The following is a 27,075-nucleotide window of genomic DNA, read 5'->3' as shown; positions in this document are numbered from 1 at the left end:
GGAGCATCACGAGCACACGCCTTGAAACCCTCTTTTTCCGCAGGTGCACAGTACAGGTATCATCTTTCGCGACGTCACTGTCAACAATTGGATATATAGAGCGTTTAAAGGTGAGTTTTAAAATAATACTTTAAATCATTCTATATGATAGCCTACAGCCTACAGAAAGTTTCGAGTAAACAAAAGCTGGTGTCATCACGCTATTGTGGCTTTGTTAAATCAGCTGTTTGTCGCTCGTTTAAATGTTTATTTTTTTAACGCACATCAAATCAAATTTATGATTTGGCCAACGCCGCCAATTGTTAGTATTTATTTGTGATGAGGGTTTGTCTCGGCTAATTGTCATGTGCAAAAGGAGAAGGGGCAGCTGCATCTGTACGAAAATGAATTCCTTACAATTATGGGCAATTGCAATTACTTAAGTAACTCGCAAAGTTGCATAATTGTTTCTTTATAATAATTTTTTCACAGTATATAAGAATACGACATTGTTATCTGGTGGGATTTGACAGATATTGATATGGTGCCGTCATGATCTCTCCCAAATGCAAAATATATATATCACCTCCTGGATGAAATGGCAAAACGATAGTGTTAGATAGCTATTTCACGGCTAGAAACTGATTACTATCCATCCATCCATTTTTTCTTGTCCAAATTAATTTATTCTTTATATCCCTCTGTTTACATAGACTGAAAGCTATATATTTTTGAATTATTCACCCAAGTCTCTTGCAGATTAAAGTTTTGGTGGGCTTCAGAGGATTTTCAGTGTTATAGCTGGAATGTGGCACTCTGAGTTTTGGGAATGACTGGGCAAAAAGATGGGAGAAAATAGGCTAAAATAATGATCACATGTCCATTATTTTTTGGGGTTTTTCTTTACACACAAAGATGGACTTCCAAGAAGGACAAATGAAATCAAAAGGTTTTTACATTTGAGAGGCTGAAATGAGAATACTTTTTGGGGGGAGATTTACCTTTTGGATCAACTTAATTCAAGTGAATATATTTAATTTAATGATTTCATAATCAATTAAACTTAATATATTCACTTTGGATTAACCCAATTCAATCATGTGCTACCAGTTGAAGCTTTTTTTTTAAATGGTCAACAATTCAATTTGTAACCTTAAGTTGGTTAAACAATTCTCTCTTTAGAGTGCATCACTGTACTGTATGATTTCATGCAAATTCAAATACTGTGCATGGTCTGATATCACACAAAAACTCAGCTATGATTTTACCTCCCGACTAAAGTATAACAAAATAAAAAATATAACAATAACATAAGTGTATTGGCCAGATTGAGTGGGCAGATGACGTAACCTAACGTGTCTTTTCCTTGCCATATATCCTCAAATCTTAATGCTATACTGTATTCAAGTCAAGTCATCTTTATTTATATAGCGCTTTCAAACAGGCACAAACCTGTGATAATGAATCTGCTCTACCAATAAGCAAATATCAGTGGTTTAAGTCAGGCACGATGTATGGTTTAGTTTCACAATCATTTAACTTATGTTTATTGTTGTGGTTGGAGTTTACAGTGGTGTCGAATTGTGCTGCATTGTACTGGCAGGTGCTTCTAGTATTTTGGTCATTTCAGTAAGTGTTTTAGTTACATGAGAGTCACAATATTGGACAACAGCTATGTATCTGTGACTTCATGGATGTTCATTTGTTAGAAATTTATAATGTGAATTTGTTAAGGATTGCATTTTGACAAAGCGAACATTTAGAGCATCGCTCCGAGAACGTGGTGACTCTCATTTAATAGATGATGCATGATTGACGTCACATGACTAAACCCAGAAAATAAGTAAGCCATGACGTTAACAATGCAAGCTCAAGGGCACTTTGACGGCAGTCGACAGCAGAGGCCCGTATACAACAAAATGGCAGCGAATGATGATTGGATGGATCAATCTGCTTTATCTAATTGTCTTATTCCGCAAACGCATTATGAATCAGAATATCATGTTTAGACTTGTGGGGGCACATAACATTATATAGTAGTGCTGTCAACGTTAAAGCGCTAACTCAATGATTAATCACAAAAAATTATCACATTAATCATGTATTAACACAGATTAAACGCGCTATTCATTTTTACCACAGATTATCCTTTAGCTTGACAGCAGATGGTTGCCTTAAAAGTAGCACATGTTGTGTTTGAGCAATTAACATATCTAGTTAAAGTAAAGCATTTAATTAAATGATTGTGTATGACATTCAGAATATTTGTTCATCACTTACCAAAAATAAGTTTATTTAAGTATGCTTGAAGTACAGTATACTCAAAATTAGGAGAGTATACTTCGTTTACTTTTCTTGTGCTTTTTGAAAGTATACTCCACCAAGTAAATGTTAAGTGTACTTGTAAGTATACTAAAACATATACTAAAAGTTTACATACTGTAGTACTGTGGTGGCCAAGTTCAGCCTGTTTTCCATGTCTCCCTCCTTCAGCACAGCTGAATCTAATGATCAGCTCATCAGCACGCTTTGCAGAAACCTGATAACGATCCTGATCATGAATCCGATGTGTTAGTGGAGAGAAAGCTGGAAAGGGGCTCTCGAGGACCAAATTTGGCCACCCCTGCTGTAATATATACTTAGAATGTACTTGTTTTTTTTTAAAGTATACTCAAAATTAGTAGAGTATACATCCAGTTTGCTTTTCTTGTACTTATTGGAAGTATACTGCACCAAGTAAATGTTAAGTGTAAGTATACTAAAACATATACTAAAAGTTTGCATACTGTAGTACAGTGGTGCCCAAGTCCGGTTCGCGAGAGCCCCCATCCAGCCTGTTTTCCATGTTTCCCTCCTGCAGTGCAGCTGAATCTAATGATCAGCTAATCAGCAAACTTTGCAGAAGCCTGATAACGATCCTGATCATGAATCAGGTGCGTTAGTGAAGAGAAACATGGGCTGTGTCCGAATGTCCACTCTTAACCCCTAACTCCTCGTTCACTACACAGCCACACACTATATAGTGGCCTATTATGTAGTGCCCTCATTCTGTTTGGCGATTCGGAAAGCCAGCTCACTACTTTCTCCTCGTTGCATATCACGTGAACACCCTAACTGTTACAACACACCAACGCATAAATCTTCGACTATTTATTGTGAATGAATATGTTTTAAAACTATACTTTTGTCCCTTTGTTGTAAATATTTTCAACTATACGCATTAATTATTTCTGTAGTGTATATTTAATGCATCGCTTTGATTCCCTTGCTTGCACTGTCGCTCGCGCCACGTTTTCTTTTTCATACTCGCAATGCATTATGGTCTATATCAACCCGTTTGAGTGAACATCGATGTTTACTACTTTTCAGAATGCATTGTGGGTAATTTTGAGTGCCCTACATTTTCGCTCCCTGGACATTCGGACACCACTACAAAATGGCGTGACCACTCAGTAGGGCACTATATAGGGAATAGGGTGAACATTCGGACACAGCCATAGAAAACAGGCTGGATAGGGGCTCTCAAGGACAGAACTTGGGCACCCCAGCTGTAGTAAATACTTAGAAGGCACTCTCTAAGTAAGGAACCAAAACTATAGGGTACATTTATTTATAAAGCTCTAACGATCATGTAGCTGGATAACCTAGAGGTTAAGGTCTCTACCTGTAGTACCTGTGTTCACTGGTTTGATCCCTGTCAATTCATCACAGGGCTTTTTGATGTGGACATACGTGTACCACAAAGTCTACCTTCAAGTATACTTAATAGTGTACTTAAATATACTATAAAGTATACTTGAAAGTATGCTTAAGTATACTTATTAATATATTTTATAATATACTTAAGTATACTTTTAAGTGTACTAAAATGTTCCAATTTGGTCCCCACATAAAGTTTACTTTTAGTACAAAAATAAGTACACTCGAAAAATAAACTTAGGTATACTTAAGTATACTCTATATTATGTACTAAGTATACTACTTTTTGGTAACGGATGTCAAACTATTGGGGTCATTTTTTTTTCCATTTTAAATTATGCCAGTAATTAACTGATTGGAAAAAGAGGATGATGAAAATGTGCAGTGAATCAAAACATGTTGAAGACGTCCTCATAACATTAAATGTCAAAATAATTGACATATAAGAGGTGCTCTTCAAATTTGGAGGGCAAAAAATGTCGATGAAAAGCCTTTTTAATTAGGTGATTAATCAAAATTTTAAGATGTGATTAATCTGATTAAAAAATGTAATTGTTTGACAATATTGCAAAGAAAAAAAGTGTCTTCAATTCCCATTTAAGTGAACATATATGTGATTTTGTTATAGAGTGCATTAAGTGGACTTCGCTATGCCGGGCAATAAAAACAGCATCCCACCATACCAGCCAAGTGGCAGCAAACAGTGAGTGTACTATTATTTTATATACTGTAATATGATATATTTTTGTCTGTAGTTGAAGATGCATGCTCTCACTGTGGAGGTAGCAGGTACAGACAAAATTTTGCTGGTTGATTGATACACTTGTGTCTGGTGTATTGCCTGGCCAAAGACGTTTTGGTGCCCATTGATCATTTTTTGTTGATGGGGGCGAGGGACTCTGGACAGAGGTGACAAATCCACATCCAGAAAGTAAAAACCCTGCCACAGTTTGGCTTTAGCCATTGATGCTTGCTAGCTAGCATCAATTTACCTGCTAGATAGTTGCTACCTATCTAGCTCCCTAGCAGGTAGACGAGCACCATGGGAGCTAGCTAGGCATCTAGCTAGCACCTGGGGCAAAAGCCAAACTGTGGCAGTGTTTTTACTTTCTGGACCTCGATTTGCCACCTCTGACTGTGGATGATGAATACCCAGGCCCACCAGACCCTTGTCACGCCCCTTTGCGTGCACCTGGGTTTAACTGCCTGCTGGAGCCCAAGAGTTGCATGTTGTTGAGTGTTGCGGGTAAGTTCTCCAAAATTGATCAAGTTTGTATAAAGGCCTTTGCTGTAAGAACAGTGGGAGGTCTGTTATCTGTGTTACATGAGAAAGCCACCTCAGCTTGAGTGTTTAAATGTGGAGGTGCACAGTAGTTCTATTTGAAGTCCTTCATTGGATGACCAAGTTCCTCACACTGGGTGTGCCAACCATCCATTTGAAGGACAAATCCATTTTCTTCAATGGCAAAGTCAGTTAACTAATCTCAACAGACCATGCATCTCTTTCTGAAGACAAAACTGAAGCCTGCAAGACACACAGACAAGCAGCAAATTGAAGGCCTTGTAAAGCATCTTTTGAGAGCAAATTCACAATTTGTCATTGGAAACTGTGAAAGTAAAACAAATAAAACAAGACAGTCATAGCATTACTTACTGTCTATAGCCACAAGCTCTAGGTATTGACCTGTGCTGTGTCTTCAAGTCAAGAGTAGCCCGTTGAGGTGTTCCAGATGCGTCCTTAACGCCTCCCAGGTGTTCCACGCATGTCCATAGTAGTCTGAAAACCATTATTTACTTTCTATAAATAATGCACAGTATCTTTGTTTATCTGCCTGTGGCAGTGACTTATAGTGACAGTACGTTACGTTAATTACATTTGTGAGTATATAATTTCCGTATATGCTATACTTTTTGTGACTTTTTTCAAAGCACATTTTAAACTTCACAATAGGGGAGAACAATTGTAGGAAAAGACTAAATTGCAATCCCCCCCCCCCCTTTTTTTGGCCAGATATTCTTGATTATCTTCTACTATGTACAGTAACATTTACAAACATGACAGAAAATGACCTCATAGCATTGAAACATTAACAATTATTACTCTAATAACAATGCAAGGACACGAAAGAGACTGTGTGAAGCAGGCTGTCCTTTTTCAAGTTATTTTTAAAACGGTTCGGTAAAGCAATAAGTACTATACTACTTGCCATAATAAATTTATAAAATGCAATTATGTGCAATACTGTATCCCAGCTGGCTTCGGGCAATAGGCGGGGTACACCCTGAACCGGTTGCCAGCCAATCCAGGGCTACTGTAAACATATTTAAAAAAGTATTTCAATGAATAAACTAAGAATACATTAAGGCTGCTTATTTTGCCACATGAAAAAAAGCAACTTTACTAATTAATCTAGAAACTTTCCAGCCAATCGAGTTGAAAACCTCCTCTGTGTAACGCTGGAGCAGAAATTTGTGTTGTTCTTTCACTATACAATACAAATGTAATTTCTTTAGGTGCATATTAAATATAAGATATAAATATGTATAATATAATTATTGCAACATTTAATTCCCATATTGCATATCACATGTTTTTGGAACATTATGCGGCTCTAGTAAAAATTGATTGATTGATTTTTTAACCAAATCTTTTTTTAAATTAATTTACTAATGTGCATGTTCTCAGTACATAAATGTATGATTATATGTAAAACACACACAGACATGTATGGAGCCTTGGACAAGTGACAGGACAGGGGACAACGCCTCTGTTCCTTTTGCAAAGCACAGTGAACTTATAGCAAACTGTGTTGGCCTAACAATAATTTGGGGATTTTGAATGACATGCAGGACAAACACGGTAATAATTTTTGACATTTTGTGTGTGTGTGTGTGTGTGTGTGTGTGTGTGTGGTGTGTGTGTGTGTGTGTGTGTGTGTGTGTGTGTGTGTGTGTGTGTGTGTGTGTGTGTGGGTGTGTGTGCGTGCGCGCGTGCGTGCGTGCGTGTGCGTGCGTGTGTGTGTTGGGGGTGCACAAAATGAGTTATTTGCGCTTATAGGGACACTTGACTCATTGAGTAATTTTCAGCAGTAAAAAAATAATATTTTGTCCAGAACGGATTTGATAACTAAATTTTTTTTGTATACAATTAATACCTATAAAAATAAAATTTTCCACTTGCTGTCAACTGAAGATGACATCACCTGTGCCGAGAAAGTAGGTAACAACCATTCATGGCTCACCTGTTTTCTGGGTTTGGTCAGCAAACTCAGCCATGATTGGTTGTTACCTACTTTCTCGGCACAGGTGATGTCATCTTCAGTTGACAGCAAGTGGAAAAAATTGTTTTTAAAAGTATTAATCGTATGCAAAAAATAATGAAGTCATCAAATTCATTTTGGACAAAATATTAACTTTTTACTGCTGAAAATGACTCAATGAGTCAAGTATCCCTTTAATGTTGGTTTGCTGTTCAGTAAGCTGTTGTGCCATATTTTAATGGTATTTATTTGTTTGTTTGTTTGTTTATTTTATCCTTGAAAGCCCTTTGCACTGTGGGGAAAAAAATCACAGTATGTAGTATATTTTTAAATCGCTTCAAACCCATTGTTGTTGAAGAGGTGATCTTTTTTTACATGCATTTGAGCATATAGGCTATAAATATACTGTGATGTACATTGATTCAATTAAAAAAAACATATACACATAATTTTGTCCATATTTAAAAAAGGCATTTTGGTCATACATCTGATTAGGAAGTACAGTCTTATGTGGCCCCTGGTAGCGCTGATGAAAAATTGTGGCACCGTCCATCTATTAAGTTGCCCATCCTTGACTAAAATAATCGGTATGTAAGAAGGTTCACCTACATTTTACTAGTGGACTGGGAACTCATTGATTTCATCCCAGTAACAATAAATGATTTACCATCTGCTGCCGCCTGTGCAACCCAAAGCCACATAAATTGAGTGTATGAATGCCTTTTACTGTTACACATTCAAATTAATTGTGGGTTATGTTGTTTCTTTATTATTATTTCAGGCACTTTTTATTCTCTACACTTTTTTGCCGTGCAATAACTCCCACATAATACAATCGATTCTTTCTTTTTTGATTTATCACTTACATTACAAATAATAATTTGTAATTTTCACATAATTTATCTTTCAATTTACTTTATAAGCATTCCGCATGCATTCAAATTTTAGCATTAAACTATTAGCATTCAGCGTTCAGCATTCCCACGCAATTTCTGCAGAAATTGCACTTTGTCTAGTCACAAACACTGTACTACCAAAATTACTCCCTGTCAGAAACACAAGTAGAGGTAGGCATTTAACGTTTCCAGTTTATGATAAAGCCTCAATTGTATTTAGTAAAACAAAAATAAATTAAAATTTCTGTCTCCTTTGTTGCAGCCACAGCAGCAGACACAGGCATAGTGAGCTCATGTCCAAGCCGGCATTTTCCTACCATCCAGCGGACAAGATGCTTCACTTCTATCGCTGGAGTTCCCCACCGGGTGTGATGAAGATACTTTGTATTTTGATCATCATCATGTGTGTGGCTGTGTTTGCCTGTGTGGCCTCCACACTTGCCTGGGATTACGATATGAACGCCATTGGTCTGGGTGGTAGCACTGGGTTGGGGCCAGGCTCCTTCGGTGGTGGATCATATGGTGGCGCATTCGGTGGCAGTTATGGTGGCACATATGGAGGAGGCATTGGCGGTTCCTACAGTGGCTTTGGAAATGGCTATGGAGGATCAACACAAATGGATCCAAGAGCTGGAAAAGGCTTCATTATTGCCATTGCTGCCATCACCTTCATAGCTGTGCTAATCATCTTTGTGTTGGTCGTGTCAAGACAAAGGGCTGCTCGCTCGTCAAAGTTCTACCTAGCAACAATCATCATCTGTGCTATATTGGCATTTTTGATGATCATTGCCACTATTGTGTACCTGGTGGCTGTAAATCCAACCGCCCAGTCCTCGGGGTCCATTTACTACAATCAGGTTCGCCAGCTGTGTGCTCAGTATCAAAACCAGAACCAGGCCACTGGCATCTTCCTCAACCAATACCTGTACCATTACTGTGTGGTGGAACCACAAGAGGTGAGACACCAGCATACTTTTTCATTGATTGTTTCATGTTTTTGAAATGTGTGCATACGTTTTAGGAATTCACACTAATATTAAAATCAATTTAGTTTAGCTTTTGGGTATTTTTGTGCCTTTCCTCAATTTGTGGCCTCTCTTGAAAATTTGCACCTATCTGGTCACTATTAAAAAAGAAAGACAAAAATATATATATCAGTGCTGCCAAACTTAAAGCATTAACTCATTGATTAATCACAAAAAATTATCGCATTAATCATGTCTGAACGCAGATTACTCACACTATTAAGATTGACGGTGGATGTTACGTTTAAGCTAGCACGTGTTTGAGCAATAAACATTACTACATGCATTTAATAAATGTTTGCGTACGACATTCAGAATATTTGTTCTTGTCAAACTATTGGGGTCATTTGTTTTCATTTTAAATTATGGAATTAATTACAGTAAATGATTAGAAAAAGAGGAGGATGAGAGAGTGCAGTGGATCAAAAATTGTTGAAGACGTCCTCCTAACATTAAATGTCACAAGGTGTCCCCCAAGGTTCGGTACTTGGTCCATTACTATTTATCCTCTACATGCTCCAACTTGGTAACATTATTCTGATTCACGGATTTCATTTTCATTGATATGACAATGACGTCCAGCTCTATATTGCCACCAAATCCATTGCCCCTGCAACTCACTCCATCCTGACCAACTGCCTCACAGAAATAAAATCTTGGATGCATTCAGATTTTTTTAAACTCAACTACGAGAAACCAGATTTAATCATCATCGGTCCCAAATCCCTCACCAAAAACACTCACAATTTCAGTCTCACATTCATAAATTCAACCTTGGCCCCCTCCACCCACATCCGCAACTTCGGAGTCATCTTTGACAATAACCTCTCCACATCACAAAGACTGCCTTTTTTTCCATAAAAAATATTGCCCGACTTCGCTCATCTCTCCCTTTTCCCGCTGCTGAAACTCTCATCCACGCTTTCAATACATCCAGACTTGATTACTGTAATAGCATCCTGTATGGCTTATCAACCAAACTTTTCAATAAACTCCAATACATACAAAACTCCGCACGTTCATACGAACACATCACCCCAGTTCTCCAAAAATTCCATTGGCTTCCTATATCTCAACGTATCCGTTTCAAAGTCCTCCTCCTCACTCACAAAGCCCTCCATAACCAGGCTCCCTGCTACCTCTCCAACCTGCTCCACCGCCACACCCCTTCCCGTAGCCTCCGCTCCTCTGCTGCCAACCAAGCACCGAACATGGGGTGACCGAGCTTTCTCCACAGCTGCTCCCACCCTCTGGAACTCTCTTCCAAAACACATCCGTGACTGTACTGACATACCCTCTTTCAAATCTCACTTAAAAACCCACCTTTTTAGAACTCCTTTTAATCTCTGATTATTGTCCTTTGTCTTGTTTCTTCTTTTACGTTTATTTTACATGATGTATCGTTGAGTTGTTTCTTTTAGTTGTACATATTTAGAAGTCTTACTTATATTTTTCTTTTGATTCTAGTTTTTACCAGTTTTATTTTTGTAAAGTGTATTTGAGTCTTTTGAAAAGCACGATACAAATAAAATGTATTATTATTATTATTTGTTGAAAAAATTAACACATAAGAGGTGCTCTTCAAATTTGGCGGACAGAAAAATGTTGATGAATGTTAACACAATTGGTCTTTCTTTTTTTTCCCCTTTTTTTGTAGGCCATAGCAATCGTCTTGGGCTTCCTGGTGTTTATTGCCCTCATCATTCTCCTGGTGTTTGCTGTTAAGACACGCTCCAGCATCAGGCGCTGGGGCAGAGACCGTATTCTATGGGAGGAGGTTAAGGTTGTCAATGATAGTCACAGCATTGGACAGTGGGTGAGTGCCTATTTTTGTTTGGTAGATTCTCAATGACATATACAGTAGTGTGAAAATATAAGAATAATAGTAGGTATAAAAAGTAGACAATGCCTTATTAAAATACATTCCCCAAAAGGTTTGGGGGAGAAAAAACAACAACCTAAACTTAACACAAGGAAGTGTATTCTCACAAAGAATAAAGAAGCCTGTATTACTGTCGGTAGACTCTGCAATGGAGTGCTTTTATTTTGAACTTTATAGTTTTAAGTGGGAAATGCTATTATGTACTGTATGATACCCATATAAAATTTAAAAAAAGGAATGAATGAGTGAAGTCAAAGTGAGATGATTGCAGGCATACAAGCAAATAGGAGATACAACTTTCTTTGTTGGTGAAGATAAAAATAAAGATATTTATATGTACGCCAAATGAGAAAATTGTCAAAAGATTGTGTTGTTTGACACGATCTTATCTGTTATGTATTTCAGACCAGTGTTTCCGTGCCTTATCTTAACCCGATGGTATTTGTTTTCTTCTGGTCTGAATTCTGGGCATTTATGAGTGAGATTGGATTCATGGGCATTTATGAGTGAGATTGGATTCATGGGCATTTATGAGTGAGATTGGATCCATGAGATTATGTATCTTCTTCTGCTTTAAACGTTTCTTAATTTAGTCAGGCAACTTCACACATTCATTTAACGCATTTTTAGCCTGTTTTTGTATTTCAGTCATAATTTTAGGTCCATGCAATGTGCTTTGTGGTCTAAAATGCAATTGTGTTTCCACAGAGTGACGTAAGAGCGGAGTTTCATGAGCAGTTTCTGGGTGTGGTCAATTGAGAAATGTTTAAAGTGTGGGCATCTGTATAAATTTAAATGTCTCATAATTCCAGAAATCATATTGCTCCAAGCAACTATAGACCTATAAAAATGCTTCCATACATGTAGTTATCCTTCCTGGTTGATTTCTTGTACCCAGCAAAGACTTCAAAGTTGATGAGTTTTTTTCCGGCTGTCTTTGACTACTTGTTTGTGCAGTTGTATTCAGGCATGCAGGGAGTAATGGAACAAGTTTGACTTGCTAAACAACCTTTCTACCATCTGAGGAGGAAAAAAATGCTGTGGTATAAACAAGTAATGTGTGTGACATTGTCTCTTGCTACAGGTGAAAAATGTGTCAGGTGAGCCAGAAACACTGGTGAATGACTATAACGATCAAGTTGGGGCACCTCAGGGCTACCTTGACCAAATGGACCGGAACAAGCCTCTTTACATGCCAGGGTAAACCAGTCATCACAATGAGCACCTTTTGAAAAACTCATTCAAAAAACTAAATTCCAACTAAAAATTGGGTCAATGTTTCATATTAACTAATTTGCCCCAAAACGTATAAAAACGTTCTATTTTAAATATTGCCATGGTCCCAACAACTTATTTATAAGCTTTGTTGTTTTTTTTAAATGTTTTTTTATGCTACAGCATACAGAAGGCTTTGATGCAGCCTCTGACCTGAGAAGGTCGCTTAAAGCAATGGTAGCTATTACAAAAAATGGCCAGCAGAGTATAAGAGCTCAACCAGAGCCATGTTGCAACAAGCTCTTTTGCCCAGTTTTTTCAACAGGTTTGTGAATAATGATGCAACTAAGCTATATTCTAATGCTAATTGCTGCAAAACGGAAACAGATACAAATATACTTTGTTTCCTGATGAAACTCTAATCTTTCTTTTGGTAGGTTGCATGTTTTTATAGCAATAGAACACAATATTCTGTGGGCCTTGCAAAATCAGTCAAAATCCCATAAAACAGCCGGGAGCGAAGGGGGTTGCTTCAGCAAAAATGGCTGGGAATGAATGAGTTAAATCTGTTGTGCTGAAGATAAACTGCTGAGAAAGTTTTCATGGTTGTAGGGTACGTTATTTCAATGTCGTTGAATCTGAAAATTACATTGGTTTTCAGAATTGGCTCGTTTTTAGTTTTTATTGTAGATATTCCATGTTTTAAAAAACTTGATTATACGGCATTTATGCCATTGGTGTTCTCTTTATGCTACAACTATGATGAGGCTGTATAATGTATTTTCAGGCACAATGTCACTACAGTGTTCTTTCTTTTTTGATGTAATCTCGTGAAAGTCGGCAATCACAAAGAGCCTTCTATATGCAAATCATGTTTCATGTGAAAATCAAACAAAATTCTGAAAATTAGGCTATATTAGCAGTAAATAAATGCAAAAAAACAGGCGTTGTGGTTGTCTTACAACCCTGAGGTTGTCCGTTTGATCCGAGGCCATGGTGACCGTGTTGATGTATCCTTGAGCAAGATGCTGAACCCTCAGGTGCTCCTGATGCTGTGTCATCAGTCGGTGAATGAGTTGGTCAAAATATAAAGCGCTTTGATGGCCTTGTAAGGTGGAAAAGTGCTATCTAAATGTAGTACCGTTTACAAACACTACTTTTAGCAACAATCAAAGTACATTGTGTAAATTGTGAAAGCACAATAATTATCAATCAATTATCCATCCATCCATTTTCCATACCGCTCCTCCCAACTGTCAGAAATATATATCCCAAAAACAAGAGCCATTGAAGAAAGAAAGTGATGTCATTTTTGGACTCTGCAGTCCATAATCACCCACAAACCATCAAAATATCTTTTGCACTCAGAAAAAAAAATGTTGGCCAGTCATGCCTTCAACTTAACATGAAAATATACATCAATGACATCTTAAAGCTTTCAATAATTATTTATTATTTGGTGTTAAATTGAAAAAAAATTGTGGCGTCAAAAACAAAAGCAAGAATTTTTTCCAAGCTACGTTACAGGTTATTATATGACCATTTCTTATGGCTCTTCACTAATTATTATTATTATTATTATTATTATAGTAATTTATTTTTGGCATTATTATGGCAAAATGTAACATTTTGACACATTTAATAACGAAATCCAAGAGACAAGGTTCACAAGGTTGACGCAACGTTAAATGACTCAGACTGTAACTATTTGCTAAAGCTTTATTCAGACCCACAAAAAATAAACGCACATTCTCACGCGCAAAAAAAAGAGAGAGCAATGATGATGACATGTTGAATCGGTACTGAGCTCTCTCTTAAAAAAAAAAGCTCATCATTATTCACAAACCTGTGGCAAAAAGAGCTTGTTGCAACATCACCCTGATCTCTTATACTCTGCTGCCACCTGCTGGCCGTTTTTGTAATAACTACCATTGCTTTAAACCACCTCTTCATGTCTGCATCAAGGCCTTCTGTATGCTCTAGCATTAAAAAACAAACAAAAAACGTATAAAGACGTTTTTGGGAGTGCAGTACAAAGTATTAACAATGTATTTATGCGTTTTTGGGTTTGAATGAGTTAAGAAGGCAGTTCAGAGAAGTAAACGTAACTAGAACATTATCAACAATGTCTCTCTTAATGGGATAGCTGGAAAAGTCTAATTTGAAATTTGTTTGCAGAAATTCTGATATCTCTAGCACCATGGATGGCGTAAAGGCCCGACTGAAGGATTATGACACTGGTCCAGATTCAGGGGACGACCTTGAGGAGGAGAACTTCAGCAAGTAAGTAGATCAGACCATATTGTGATTGGCTTTTTAATATTGACTTTTTTTTAAAGATTCTCTACCAGTAATTATACTGACTGGAGCCTATTCCAGGATGTTTTTTTGTTTACTTTCCATGTGATGTTTTATTTCCTTCCCTCTGTAGATTGTTTCCTTCCATTGTGGATGAGGAGGAGCGTCTGACCTACAAGCAAGAGTTTGAGCGGGATTACCATGAGTACAAGATAATTCAACTAGAACTGGACAACATAAATGAGAACCTCGCTCAACTGGATCGAGACCTGGACAAGCATCCAGATGGCAGTCCGCAGTTTCTGGTAAGGTTAAAGTAAGACTATTCCAGCCCTTATCAAAGTCAATCTGCGGCCAGGAGGTTGGTTGAAGAAAAACGATGGTTGGAAAAAGTGAAAGAGATAAAAAGGAAAAAACAAAACATGTGGCTTTGTGTCACCTCAGAGTTACAGTGTGAAGCAGCAAGCTTTACGCTTTGCTCTCATTACTGTATTTGTGTTTTTTTAAAATCAAAACATTTCCAAACATCTGATTTCAAGCATGCTGGTCTGATTGCAGTGCTTCAACCATGTTGATTTGAAACGCTACTCTCGTGTAGTGAAGAGATCTCGTGTGATGCGAGAAAGGCACATGAATTTATGGAAAAGAGACTTATCTAAACCATCGTTGGTTTTATGAATCGATATTGGGCTATGAAAATGAAAATCGATTTGATATCGATATATGCTATCCCTAAAAATGACCAATATAAACTACAGCTCCAGCACCTGCGTATAAAGGGAACGATGTTGGTTTGTGCATGATACTAACCTTTGTGATTTGGCATTTTCATCATATGCACTTTTGTATTATGGTCCAACCTCCAATTATTATTTTTTGCTATTTAAATTAATTTATATTGTTCAATTTCATTTTCAGGATGCCATGGAACAGTACACCAGACTGAAGAATGTAAAGAAAGTAAGTTATTCAAAATGTCACAGGTGGGCTTTTTGTTTATAACATGACAGTGTTTCAGATTTGGTTTTACATTTCTTTTCATTTCAGTCTTCCGATTACCAGATCAATAGGAGGCGGCTCAAATATCTCAGGTCCAAGCTGTCCCACATCAAAAGGATGATCAGTGACTATGACCATCGACCTTGAATCTTGAGTTGTTATCTAAGGAATGATACAAACCTGTAGTGTCTCGCAACCCATTTAATTATTTTTCAAGACTCATCACAGGCCTATACAAAAAAGAATATACAGTACTTTAAGAGTTAAGATAGCAGGGATTTATGTGGCTTTCCTTGTTAATTAAGTTTTTTTTTTAATTCATGAACTATGAAGAGCAATTGAGGTAGATTTTTCATATGTACATAAATTATATTTAGATAATTTTATTTTAAATAACATGCTTTTCATTTTATTGGAAAGCATTTTAAATATACGTTCTTAAAATCACAGCTAATATGCCATATTCTACTATACTCATTTCAGCCTTTAAAATCATTTGACCAGCTCTTGTAAAGATTTGCTTTACAATTGTACATGTTTATTTTTATTTTAGTTTTAGGGTAACTGAAGTAAAATGTTACCCTAGATTTTGTTGTATTGTTTGCCATGAACTTGGATTTTTATTTGTACTGCCTAACGCTAAGTTTTCTTTTTACTACCTACTCATGTTTATTTATGTTGTGGGAACTCCTAGAGTGTAAATTAAATAAAAAATACACTTAAACAAAACACATAGAAGGAAAACAGATTATGATACTCAATGCATACATTGAACACTAACACAACACAATACAATTGTTTATTTTGAGAAAGATTTGGGGATCACAGTGGGTTTTCTCAATCTACCTTGATTGACTGATCTACCTTGTAAACAGTATTTGGTTTACAATTGTACATTTTTTTTTTTAATGTGATTTGTAACAACACTGATATAAAATTTTACTCTAGATTTTGCTATATAATTTGTCATGAACTTGGATTTTTAATTGTAGCCTACTGCCAAACTCATAAAGGGACACTTGACGACCAATAATGGCTCACCTGTTGTCGTTATCTACTTCCTCAGCACAGGTGATGCCATCTTCAGTCGACAGCAAGTGGAAAACATAGTTTTTAAAGGTAATAATTCTACATGAAAAATAAAGTTATCAAATTAATTCTGGACAAAATATTAACTTTTTTACAGTGGCTCAATGAGTCAAGTATCCCTTTAAGTGTACTTCTAGAGTCCGGAGTAACATTTTGAGGTATTGATGGGGAAACGGAGCATATATTGTAAAGTTTGATAAATACCTGGTGTACCCATTTTTGTGGCTCGTCTTGTATTTGCCAAAATAATTTGGCTCATTACTTCTAATACTTGCCATGTTTCCGGTAGATGTGACGTAACTTCATTGACAGACCATCACTGGCACCTATTGAGAGAATCAGTTTATTTCCAGTGCAAAATCACCATGGAACATGGTCTCAATACAATTTACAATAAAAATTGTGCACAATCAAAACACTTCATAATAAAATCAAGTTGGGGTGGGGGGTGGTTTAGCTGAAGCGACCTAACCTCGACACTGAAAGTACCTGTAATGAACTCATTCACTCCCAGCCATTTTCACTGAAGCCTTTTCATTTTCACCCTTCGCTCACAGCTGTTTTATTGGATTTTGACTGATTTTGCAAGGTCCAAAGAATATTGTGTTCTATTGCTATAAAAACATGGAACCTACCAAAAGAAAGATTAGTTTCTTCTTTAATCAGGAAAAAAAAGTATATTTGTATCCGTTTCACATTTGCAGCAATTAGTATTAGAATATAGTGTCATCAATATTCACATTCGTGGTGAAAATACTTGACAAAAAGAGCTTGTTGCAACATGGCCCTGGCTGATCTCTTATACTCTGCTGCCATCTGCTGGCCGTTTTTGTAATAACTTCCATTGCTTCAAGCGTTCTTTTCAGTTCAGAGGCTGCATCAAAGCCTTCTGTATGCTCTAGCATAAAAAATAAAAAAAACATTAAAAAAACACATACTTTTTTGGGACCATGGTGATATTTAAAATAGAACGTGGCAATTTTTTTTTATTTTGTCTACAAATCGTGTGTTTTTTCTTTTTTAAGACCAAAAAAGGTTACGCTTTACCTTGACTGCCGCCTTCCTCAGAAGCTTTTGAAGCTTCAGAAGCTTCTGAGGATGGCGGCATTCGTTGCAGAAACTAGTCAAGGTAAAGCACAACCTTTTTTTGTCTTAAAAAAGAAAAATGGACTAAGCAATGGATTTCGTTAAATTTTCTGCTCCTTAACTCCGATAAAACCAACAAGTCAAACGTGAGACGTTGATCATCAGGGGCATGCAGTGTCCTCTGGAGGGGCAGGTGCTCAAAGTAAAAAAAAGAAAAAGAAAAGGGGCACATGATAACATGCCTGCACTGTACACTCACTTGGGGTTCAAACTTCGAACCCATGCCACCACCGAGCCGCTGTGCGTAGGGCTGGGAGGGGGTTTGACAAATTGATAGAGGGTGTGTGTACGTGTGCATATACAATGTGTGTATATATATATATATATAATTCTTAATAGAAATAATGGCTAAACAGTAAATCACACATGATGAAACTGTTATTTGTCTGCAATGTCAATGCTAATCATCCACAAAAGAAGTATCAATTATGAACAACAAATTTACATAAATAAAAATGATTATGTATGTACATGTACATAAATGAACATGAAATTTACATTTTCAATAACAAGTAGTGCTATTATGGTTTTACTGTAGTGGATGTAGCATAAAAAATGTCTTACTTTACATTAGCTTGATTCGGGTAAGAGCAAATGTCGTTTATTATTTGTCTGTCTCTGTAGATTGTCAATCTTTAGTTATTGTAACGCAACAATTAACTGCCACATCTCGGCAAGCTAGATTGTTTTTTGAGAAAACGCTGTGATTATTTTGTTGGTTCTTCATTGTTCCCCTAATATCTGAAAACACTGCTACCTGTTTCTGACCTTACTCTGGCTACAAACCCCACTGTAAAAAACTAGCTGTTGGTTAAAATAAAAACAAAGATCATGTAGCAATTTCCACATATATTTTGAAGTATATTTCAATTCAGCTATCATGTAGTACATTCCACAAGACTTATGTAGCCTAAGAGAAAAAAAAAAGTTACAAACATCTACTGAAAGTGTTCCTTCTATTTTTCACATTGATGCCTTTTTTTCTTTTCTTTTTTACAGCATAGTAAGACTCGTGCTGCTAGCAACAGTAATGCCAGAGCTGCGTGCTCCTAGCGCTTGCCAAGCCGTGTGAAAGTACAACAAAACATGTTACTATACTAGTGTTTACATGATTAACAGATAGCGTCAATTATATGTCTGCCTTGTAAGATTCGTCTGCCTTGCTGAGTTGGAGATCTGACTTAATCAGGAAGAGGGTTGATTAAAATTCTGACATAAAGTTACAAATGCAGCAGTAGTTGTATCAGATGTAAGTAATCTCTGGTGTACTAGGCGGGCAGCCAGGTCCACTCCTCAGGATGTTTTTGTTACCTTTTTTGACTATTATTTCCTGTTATCTCATACCTTGGCCATCACAAGTTGATAGGGACAACCCCCAACTCGGCTGTTTGGTCATAAGGGCCAAAAAAAACACCCTTTTGGGAAAAAGCTTCTGGTGTAACTGCAAATGACAAGGTACAGCAACTGCATAAATGGTTAGAAAACTTTGCATGGTGTATCCTGATGCATGGGGGAACTAGCAGGAAAATAACCATGGGCTTCCTGTATTTCAATTCTCAAATATCACCCTCAACATATCCTAAAATAACTTCCCACATTTATAACTTTCAATTTAAGTCCAAGATGAGCTTTCTATCTGGAGTATTAGAGAAGCTATAACAAAAATACTCCACTGTAGCCTAAATTGGGGAAAAAACCCTGAAAATTCCAGATTTACCAATCCAAATGGGATTAAGCTATTTTTCTGCATTTAAATAAAATCGTTAACAATATTTGAAAGATGGGTTTTGTAGTACTATACTATCTGAAGTGAATTACATAAAAAGTGAATAATGTTATGCCCCCAGGTGGACCAGTGTATCAAGGCGCAACATTAAACATGATCACACAAAATCCAGGAATCAAATAGGAGATTTAGAAAAAAACAAGATCTTGACAAGGAATAAAACTGACGAATGAACATTTCTTAACAATAGATTAACATTCTGTGTAGCCAAATTGAGAAATAGTAGAGTGCAGCTTAACCATAAAATTTAACTATGATCAAATATAACTGGATTTTAATCGCCCCCTTCTTCCTCTTCCTGATCATCTTCCATATTTGTATGGATTTCATCAGCTACTAATTCATCCTCATCTGTTTTCTCTTCTGCCAAAACATCGACAAGGGCTTTGGGGATGACATCACCCTCAAACCATAGTGGTTCCAACTTGCCAGTCTCTGTGTTAATGTGAAATCCATGGTCAAGACTAGAGGGGATGAGATCTCTGGGTAGTGCTCATGAGCCCTCTTCCAGACACATACCTGGAAGTTGACTCTTCTTATGTGCTAGAAGGGTCTCTCTCTTGACCTCTCCACCTTCCCACCTTGCAAGAGGGTCCTCTTCCAGCACATAAGAAGAGTCAACTTCCAAGTACAGCGGCTTGAAAAAGTATTCATCCCCCTTCAGTTTTACAACATTTTGGCATGGTATGACCACGAACATAATTATATTTCATTGAAATTTTATCTGAAAGTTGCAGTTTTTTCCAATTACTAAAACACAATTTTGCAAGCGAGGCTAGTTTTATCAAAATGCTTAACACAATTTCCAAAACCACACACCCGAACTGCAAAATCCCTCACATATCCTGCAAAATGTAAGCACTGCAATCAAAACTACATATAGCTTTATCAAAATCAAACTTTTGTACCAAGTGGCACACACATCGTCATTCATGTTACCAGATTTATGTCTAATCAACTACACACTGTTGGGGATATTGAAAAGCACTCTCATCTTTATATATCTGTATGCGTTGCCATAATACTAACTATAATAGTTCAAATTGTAGAACATTTTTGAGATTGTTCACATGCACAAAAATATTTGAAGATACACACATGCTGTTGAAATTTTTCAACAATTGAAATATACTTTTTTTCCCCCAACAACAAGTGCAACATATGCACAACAGATATGTTTACACTGGAGTGAACAAAAGAGTAAACTGAAAAATAAAATTGCAGAAAAAATATATATAAAAAAGAGAGGCAACAAAAATTAGGCAGCCTCTCACATTGTCAGCCCATGGTTGATGACATGTTCATGCTCTGATTTCATTTGATAGTTGTCTTCTTTGGCCATGAACTCCGCTACCCCTACCTCTCACTCATCCCCCTCTCATTCTCACCCACGCTCTTTCTCTTCATCTCTCTGCCACGTCTTCCATGGTTGTGTTAAAAAAAAAAGGTTCTCACCTATAGTGCTTACTTCCTGATTGAGGTGGTAACAATTAACCATTGAGGTGTTTGGCCAGGTGGTACATATATTGGCCAATTAGCTAATGTGTCATTTTGAATGGCAGTGTTTTCAAATGGCAAACATGTGACCTTATGTCAGATTGTTGAGTCTTATGCAGAGAACCGTCTTCAGTGCATTTAAAAAGTGCCATTTTGAATTACAAAATGTGTGTAAATCAGCAAATGTATTTAGAGTTTTGGAGACTTGAAAAGAGATTTTGCGCTCTGTGTCAATTTAAATAACTTTGCTATACATGTTATTTGAGTGTTTTAGCAATTGTAAAAAACTGTAAACACTAAGTAGCACACAATCTTGAATTGAAAGAAGTGTATATCTTATTTCAAACTTGTTTTATAACAAAAAAACTGAAAAGTAGGTTGTTGGTTTTTTTGCTTCTTAACCCAGATACAACCGAAATGTTGATTGTCGGTTCCGCCCGGCATCTGTTTACAAAAACCTCTAAACCTTGATAAAAGTATTATTAGCCAAAGTAACTCAGTAAAAAATCTTGGCGTTATATTCGACCCAACTCTCTCTTTTCAAATGCACATTAAAAAGATTACTAGAACTGATTTTTTTCACCTTCATAATATTGCTAAAATGTGTCCTATTTTGTCTGATGGTGATGCAGAAATTACAATTCATGCGTTTGTTACATCTCGCCTCGACTACTGTAACGTATTACTCTTAAAAGTCTGCAGTTAGTACAAAATGCTGCAGCTAGATTTTTGACGCGGACGAGAAAGTTCGATTATAGTACCCCAATACTAGCCAACTTATATTGGCTTCCGGTTTACTTGAGATGTGATTTTAAGGTTTTGTTACTTACATATAAAATATTACACGGCTTAGCGCCTTCCTATCTCGTTGATTTAATAGTACCGTATGTTCCGACACGAAACCTTTGTTCGCAACACGCTGGCCCGAGTTGGGGGTGGTCCCTATCAATTTGTTCCGGCCTATACGTCCATGTCCCGTCTACAGCCCCGTAGTGTTAGGCATGTTTTCAATTTGAATCATTCAGGTTTCACTTTTGGTTCCATACGATTCTAGATTTTCATTAATTTTATTTAGCATTTGTTTTGTGGTTGGTAAATTCACTTCTACTTCATATTTGTGATTGCAGCATTGCGTTCTCTGGATTCTTCTCAACTGTAGAATGGATTTTTTGAAAGGAAAAAAACATTTAAAAAATAAAATGAGAATTACGTCACAAATAATTGCTTTTTGTTTTATTTCAAACTTAAAGACAGGCTTATACAATTACAATTTTCCTAAAACACATTGCAAATGAGGTTCATACCAGAGAGCCACACTGTTCACTTTCCTATTCCCAGTTGTCCTAATAAAAAGATTGTAATATGATTAAAAATTACAGCAGTTAACACCCTCTTTTGACAGCCCTGTAGTACATTGTTCCATCAGTGTCTTCAACTCCAAACTGCAGTAAGCGGCAAACTGCGAACCTTACAGTCTGGTGACTTTTATAATCTTTCTTGCTCATTCAAACTTGCATTATTCTGTACTTTTTTTTTTGTTAACATCTTTTTATTAAGCACAGAATATAGTAGGCTACAGTACAAATTCCAATAAGAAACTGTATGCATCTGTACACTTATATTATTAAAAATAAAAAAATAAAAACTACATATATAAAAAACAACAGAAGCATCCAGCTGCCCATCTGTCCCAACATACGTAAATCACTTGAACAAAAAGAAACACACACCCAAACCTCATATCACATGTTACAGGTGAAGATAATCACAGAATGGTAGCCATGTTTTGTTAAAGGTTGAGAGATTATCAGAAAGAATTAATCGTATCCTTTCCAGGTGACGTGTGTCTATAAGGTCTTTCAGCCAATGTCTTGGAGATAGTGTGTCCTTTTTCAATTGCAGTAGAAGCAATTTTTTTTGCAATTACAATACAGTAAGAAATGAAACAACGTTCTGCACGACTCAAATTCACAATGTTACCCGAACATCCAAGAATAATCACCAAAGGTTCAGGTTACAACTGAATATGAAGGATTTCAGAAATTTCAAAAATTTGTGTACAGTATCCAAGTACCTTTGGACACAGAACTAAACTATGGCTGAGAGTGTGAACATTTCACACAGTTAACGATGCAATATCTTAAACTGGATTAAACAGTGCTTTGCATTACGAGAGCATCTATTAATATACATTATTCTATATTTCTCAGCAGTAAACAATGTAGTGACACTTACAGTGCATATAGGTACAAATGTTTTATGGCTTTTTGCTCAGTGCACCTGCTCCACACTCTCTTCATAACTATCAGACCCTTCCCTTCTGGGCTCCTCCCACCACAAGGGTACACGTCAACACAGGTCGGAGGTCAGACATGATCAAATAGTTGTCTCAGGCTATGCCGGCAATGCCGGTAAGGGTTTGACCTGGCTATCCTGGCTCATGTCATTTAAGGCAATACTCAAGTGTACTCATGGCCACTTGTCTCTACTTCAGTGTGTCAACGTAATTACAGCTTTACATTACCAGGATGACCAGAGGCCGAGCTCAGGGGTAGATACTTGTGTTTACCTAACCTACATCAGGATTGTTTTCTCAACTGATTTTATTACTCTTAAGCAATAAAAAAATATCACCTTAATTTTTTTGAAACATAAATTTTTCAAGGAGTTGGTGGATAACGTGCATTTGAGCAACTGATGAAATGTTTGTAAGAAAAGAATAACAAAAAATAATGTAAACACTATAAAAAAGGTCTGATTTTTAAGTTGTGTTCACATATTTCAAAACTAGTACAAGTATTGCAAAAACATTTACCCAAAGAAAAAAATTACTTTTTATGAAGTACAGATAGTAATGTTTTCTTTCTTTCTGGCAACCATTCATCGAGGCAGATGGTATATGGTCGACTATCCTGTAGGTTTTACTAGCATGTTCTGCACCTGACCACTACAAAACATAAGGACCAGGATCTTTACTCTAATATGAAGACTAAAATCCATAAAATATTGCAATATTAAAAATCAAATTAAGAAAAAAAAAATACTGCAGATGAAGTTTTTTTCGAAAACAACAAAGTTACAGCAACACTAAATGTAGTGGACTCATGATTAATCGCCATTTCTACAAATGACAAAATCAATTATTGGATATTTTAACAATTATATTACTCAATAATTGTTGCTTGATGTCCCAATATATATTTTACTTGCAAGGGCCTCCTGGAATAGAAGGAATAGAAACTTATTCCTTCCTTGCACGTCACATCTGAACTTCTGTCGGCCTTTAAAAAAAACAAAAAAACAAAAACATTTTGCACTTATAAAGTTGACCACTGGATTGCAGTGTATGTCAAGACTACACTAGTGTCCACTGGAAGGGGGAATGGCCAACTTTGGCAAAAATATTAAATTATATAGGAGAAAACACAATTTTAATAGCTGTCCACTGTAGTGACCACTATCCGAGAAAGGGTGTAAAAAAAATTTTTTTTTTTAAAACCAAACAAAAAAACCCAAACACCTGAGCCCCATAAAGACAGGGAAAAAAACAGAATATTCTTGGATCCTTGCATGTGCCACATCACTAAAAATGCCAAAATGTTTTCCCTTTGGCATACCCATCTCTATGCATGATCACCAGATACCGTTTATCACAATTCCTTGAAAATACAAACAAAAAGGAATCAATCAACACTCAAATGAAATAATTTACCAAGGCACAGCCATGGATGACTTTTGTGATTACTGCTTTTAATTTCAGAGTTCACCGTGATGGGTTGATTGATGGAGTGGATCCTGGCTTGGCTGGATGAAGACACCTTCCATAACCTGCCACCAGTTATGCTGGTTTGGTGAGGTCATGCCGTGTACTTCCCGTTGGCCACGGATTGGGGGCCCATACTGCTCACCTGTCACACTCAGGAAAACATTGGTACCTACGTGTTTGAATCGCACAGCATCATTACGCTCCCAGTGGACACCATCACATTGCACTGTCCAAACGTCCAGATCATCGCCCTCGCCATTGTCTCCAAATGCGCTGACCTCCTATAGATAGAGCAGTTAGGTATATACAGTATATATTAGCAGGATATCAAATAAATTACCTGTATCGGGATATACAATTATGTCCATACTTTGGGCATGTATGACGCACCTGATTATTAGATAAGGGGGAGCTGAAGTGGTGTGTGTGAAGGTTGCGGCCAGTCTTCATGTGTGTGAAGCGTATAGTCTGACCACACTTGATTGCTGTCCCACGCTGGCACGGATGGTTGGCTTTTCCTCGTATCTGCCAATAACTGTTACCATCATCTGCGCTCTCAACTCCGGTGACAGACTGCTGTCCACTTCCTAACATTTACACACACGCACAACTCTAGTGACCATGAAGTTACACTAACGTCTCCCATAACTATGATGCTACAGTCAAGCTACAGTCACACTAAGATTGCCAATACCTACTGACAAGAGCCAATTTAAAATTAAAAACATAAAACATAAATATATAAACATAAATGCATTTCATTTGAAATTATTTTAAATTAATACACGTTATCATGCAAAGCAGAGGTGGCAAATCCAGGTCCAGGTGCTCGTTTACCTGCTAGGGAGCTAGCTAGCGTGCACAATGGGCTAAAGCCAAAATGTGGCAGGGTTTTTATTTTCTGGACCTGGATTTGCCACCTCTGATGCAAAGATCGTACTTCTGGGGGGAAAACTATATATTATCCTAGGATTGTATCCAGTAAATTTAATCAAAATCCGATATTAAATTGCAAAATAAAGGTCCTGGTTAAGTTGAGTTGATTAAGTGTGGCCGGACAGGAGGAACATTGTCATCAGCAAACTTCACCAGGTGACAGTTAGGTTGTGAGGTCCTGCACACGATGTACAGAAGGGATTGTGGCCCCTTGGTTAATTTAGGGATATATATATATTTTTTGTGGGGGTGAAGGGGTATTATAAACATGTTTCCTCTACTACAATAGACCACAAAATACTCTCGGCTCTGCACCCCATTGTTTTCAATATGTATTTATTTAGTTTTGGGGGAAGCAAAAACAAACCTCTAACCTTGCCTGCAAGCTGAATTTTCGCAGCATTTGTGAGTTCACAAACACCTAAGAATCTCAGATTGTCGCCAATCTGAACTACTGCTTGTTTGAACCAATCACACTTAATGTTCGTGGACTTTGAAGTTTCCTATGCTCTGGACGAGTCGTGAAGGCAACACAGACTTTCTTTTTTGTAAGGTACGCACGTTGGTTTTGGCGAGGTTACAGCCGACAGTAACTGATCATTTCTTAAATGCTACAGTATAAACACATATTAACAAAGTTTGCAGAGGCTGGGTTGGTCTTTTCAAGTGGAGGGTGGCCTGGCTGCAGTCTTTCCGGCACCATACTATTAACGATATCTACTCGATCGTGACACTGAACAGGTTAATAGATAATAGAAAACGCTATGGAAGCGTTGACATACGTTCACAACAGTTGCACAGTCTTCACCCTTAGCTTAAATTGGCGGTGTGACAACAGGCCATAAACGCAGAATTAATTTACGTTCATGAGTAAGATTGTTGTTTTTTAAATTAAATAAACGAAGAAGAACAATTACGTAATAAGATTCTATCTCTCTATTTTAAAACATTAATTTATTAAATCAATGAACAGGAACAATTACCTGACCCGTATTTGACATCGTGGGAATGTAGACGGACGCTGTGTTTGGTGTTCAGGAGTTTTACCAGTGAACCGCAGGTAACATCTTTAAACTCCGTCTCTCTTCCCTCCAAATGTGACCACATCAGAAAAAATACCATCGATTCGAGAAGAACTGCGTAGCTGATCTCCATCTTCATGACTCTATTCCGACGGTACAATACCAAGAAAGTGTGAGCGAAGCGAATCAAGTTAAAACGTCACAGCTGGGTTTAGCCAATTGTAGCGTGACATGCAACAACACGGAAGTACACAGGCCCTGTTCCAACCCCCAAACTACACTATACGCGACGCTTGTCAAGTGTACGTTTTATAGAGGCGCACGTAGTGTTCGAGAGCGCAAGGTTACAAGCGTGCGGAAATGGCAGAATTAGAAAAGTACATGTGAGGTCATCGGCTTGCGCCACTGTGGTCGATCTGCGTCACTGATCTGTATTTTTCAATGGGGGGAAGAACAACAAAACATTCGGACACAGCCAGAGATATGTATGCTTGTCAATGCACCATTTGCGGCCACTGTAGCTATCAGACACCCCACAAAAGCTATCAGACTTCCCACTTTCATCAAATGCAGCATTTGT

General features: G+C 37.2%; 2 protein-coding genes across 2 annotated transcripts; one reads left to right on the top strand and one right to left on the bottom strand.

The window, feature by feature from the left end:
* On the top strand, window positions 1–21,662 carry oclnb (occludin b). Its single transcript, XM_086076106.1, has 9 exons — window positions 1–110; window positions 4,307–4,381; window positions 8,097–8,790; window positions 10,517–10,675; window positions 11,826–11,941; window positions 14,135–14,239; window positions 14,388–14,559; window positions 15,173–15,214; window positions 15,302–21,662. Exons 2-9 carry the CDS (start codon window positions 4,329–4,331, stop codon window positions 15,398–15,400), a joined length of 1,440 nt encoding a protein of 479 aa, XP_085932232.1. The 5' UTR covers window positions 1–110; window positions 4,307–4,328; the 3' UTR covers window positions 15,401–21,662.
* Window positions 21,663–21,982: 320 nt separating this feature from the next.
* Window positions 21,983–26,837, bottom strand: sdf2l1 (stromal cell-derived factor 2-like 1). Its single transcript, XM_086076108.1, has 3 exons — window positions 26,457–26,837; window positions 24,928–25,124; window positions 21,983–24,818 (listed from the first exon to the last, which is right to left on the bottom strand). Exons 1-3 carry the CDS (start codon window positions 26,632–26,634, stop codon window positions 24,528–24,530), a joined length of 666 nt encoding a protein of 221 aa, XP_085932234.1. The 5' UTR covers window positions 26,635–26,837; the 3' UTR covers window positions 21,983–24,527.
* Between the last annotated feature and the right edge of the window lie 238 nt (window positions 26,838–27,075).

Source organism: Leptonotus elevatus, chromosome 5 (assembly GCF_054856555.1).
Source record: "Leptonotus elevatus isolate MCC_2025b chromosome 5, RoL_Lele_1.0, whole genome shotgun sequence".
Lineage (NCBI taxonomy): Eukaryota > Metazoa > Chordata > Actinopteri > Syngnathiformes > Syngnathidae > Leptonotus > Leptonotus elevatus.
The sequence above is the reverse complement of the archived record's forward strand: the minus strand, read 5'-3'. Positions and strand labels throughout refer to the sequence as shown.

Bases quoted from the DNA above. Each gene is read 5' to 3' on its own strand.
- sdf2l1 (XM_086076108.1), bottom strand. From the start codon at position 26,634: ATGAAGATGGAGATCAGCTACGCAGTTCTTCTCGAATCGATGGTATTT. The intron at 25,125-26,456 runs GTAATTGTTCCT...TGTAAATGTTAG, and splicing joins CGATGTCAAATACGGGTCAG to GAAGTGGACAGCAGTCTGTC. The intron at 24,819-24,927 runs GTGCGTCATACA...CTCTATCTATAG, and splicing joins CCCCCTTATCTAATAATCAG to GAGGTCAGCGCATTTGGAGA.
- oclnb (XM_086076106.1), top strand. From the start codon at position 4,329: ATGCCGGGCAATAAAAACAGCATCCCACCATACCAGCCAAGTGGCAGC. The intron at 11,942-14,134 runs GTAAACCAGTCA...ATTTGTTTGCAG, and splicing joins AAGCCTCTTTACATGCCAGG to AAATTCTGATATCTCTAGCA. The intron at 14,560-15,172 runs GTAAGGTTAAAG...TTTCATTTTCAG, and splicing joins ATGGCAGTCCGCAGTTTCTG to GATGCCATGGAACAGTACAC.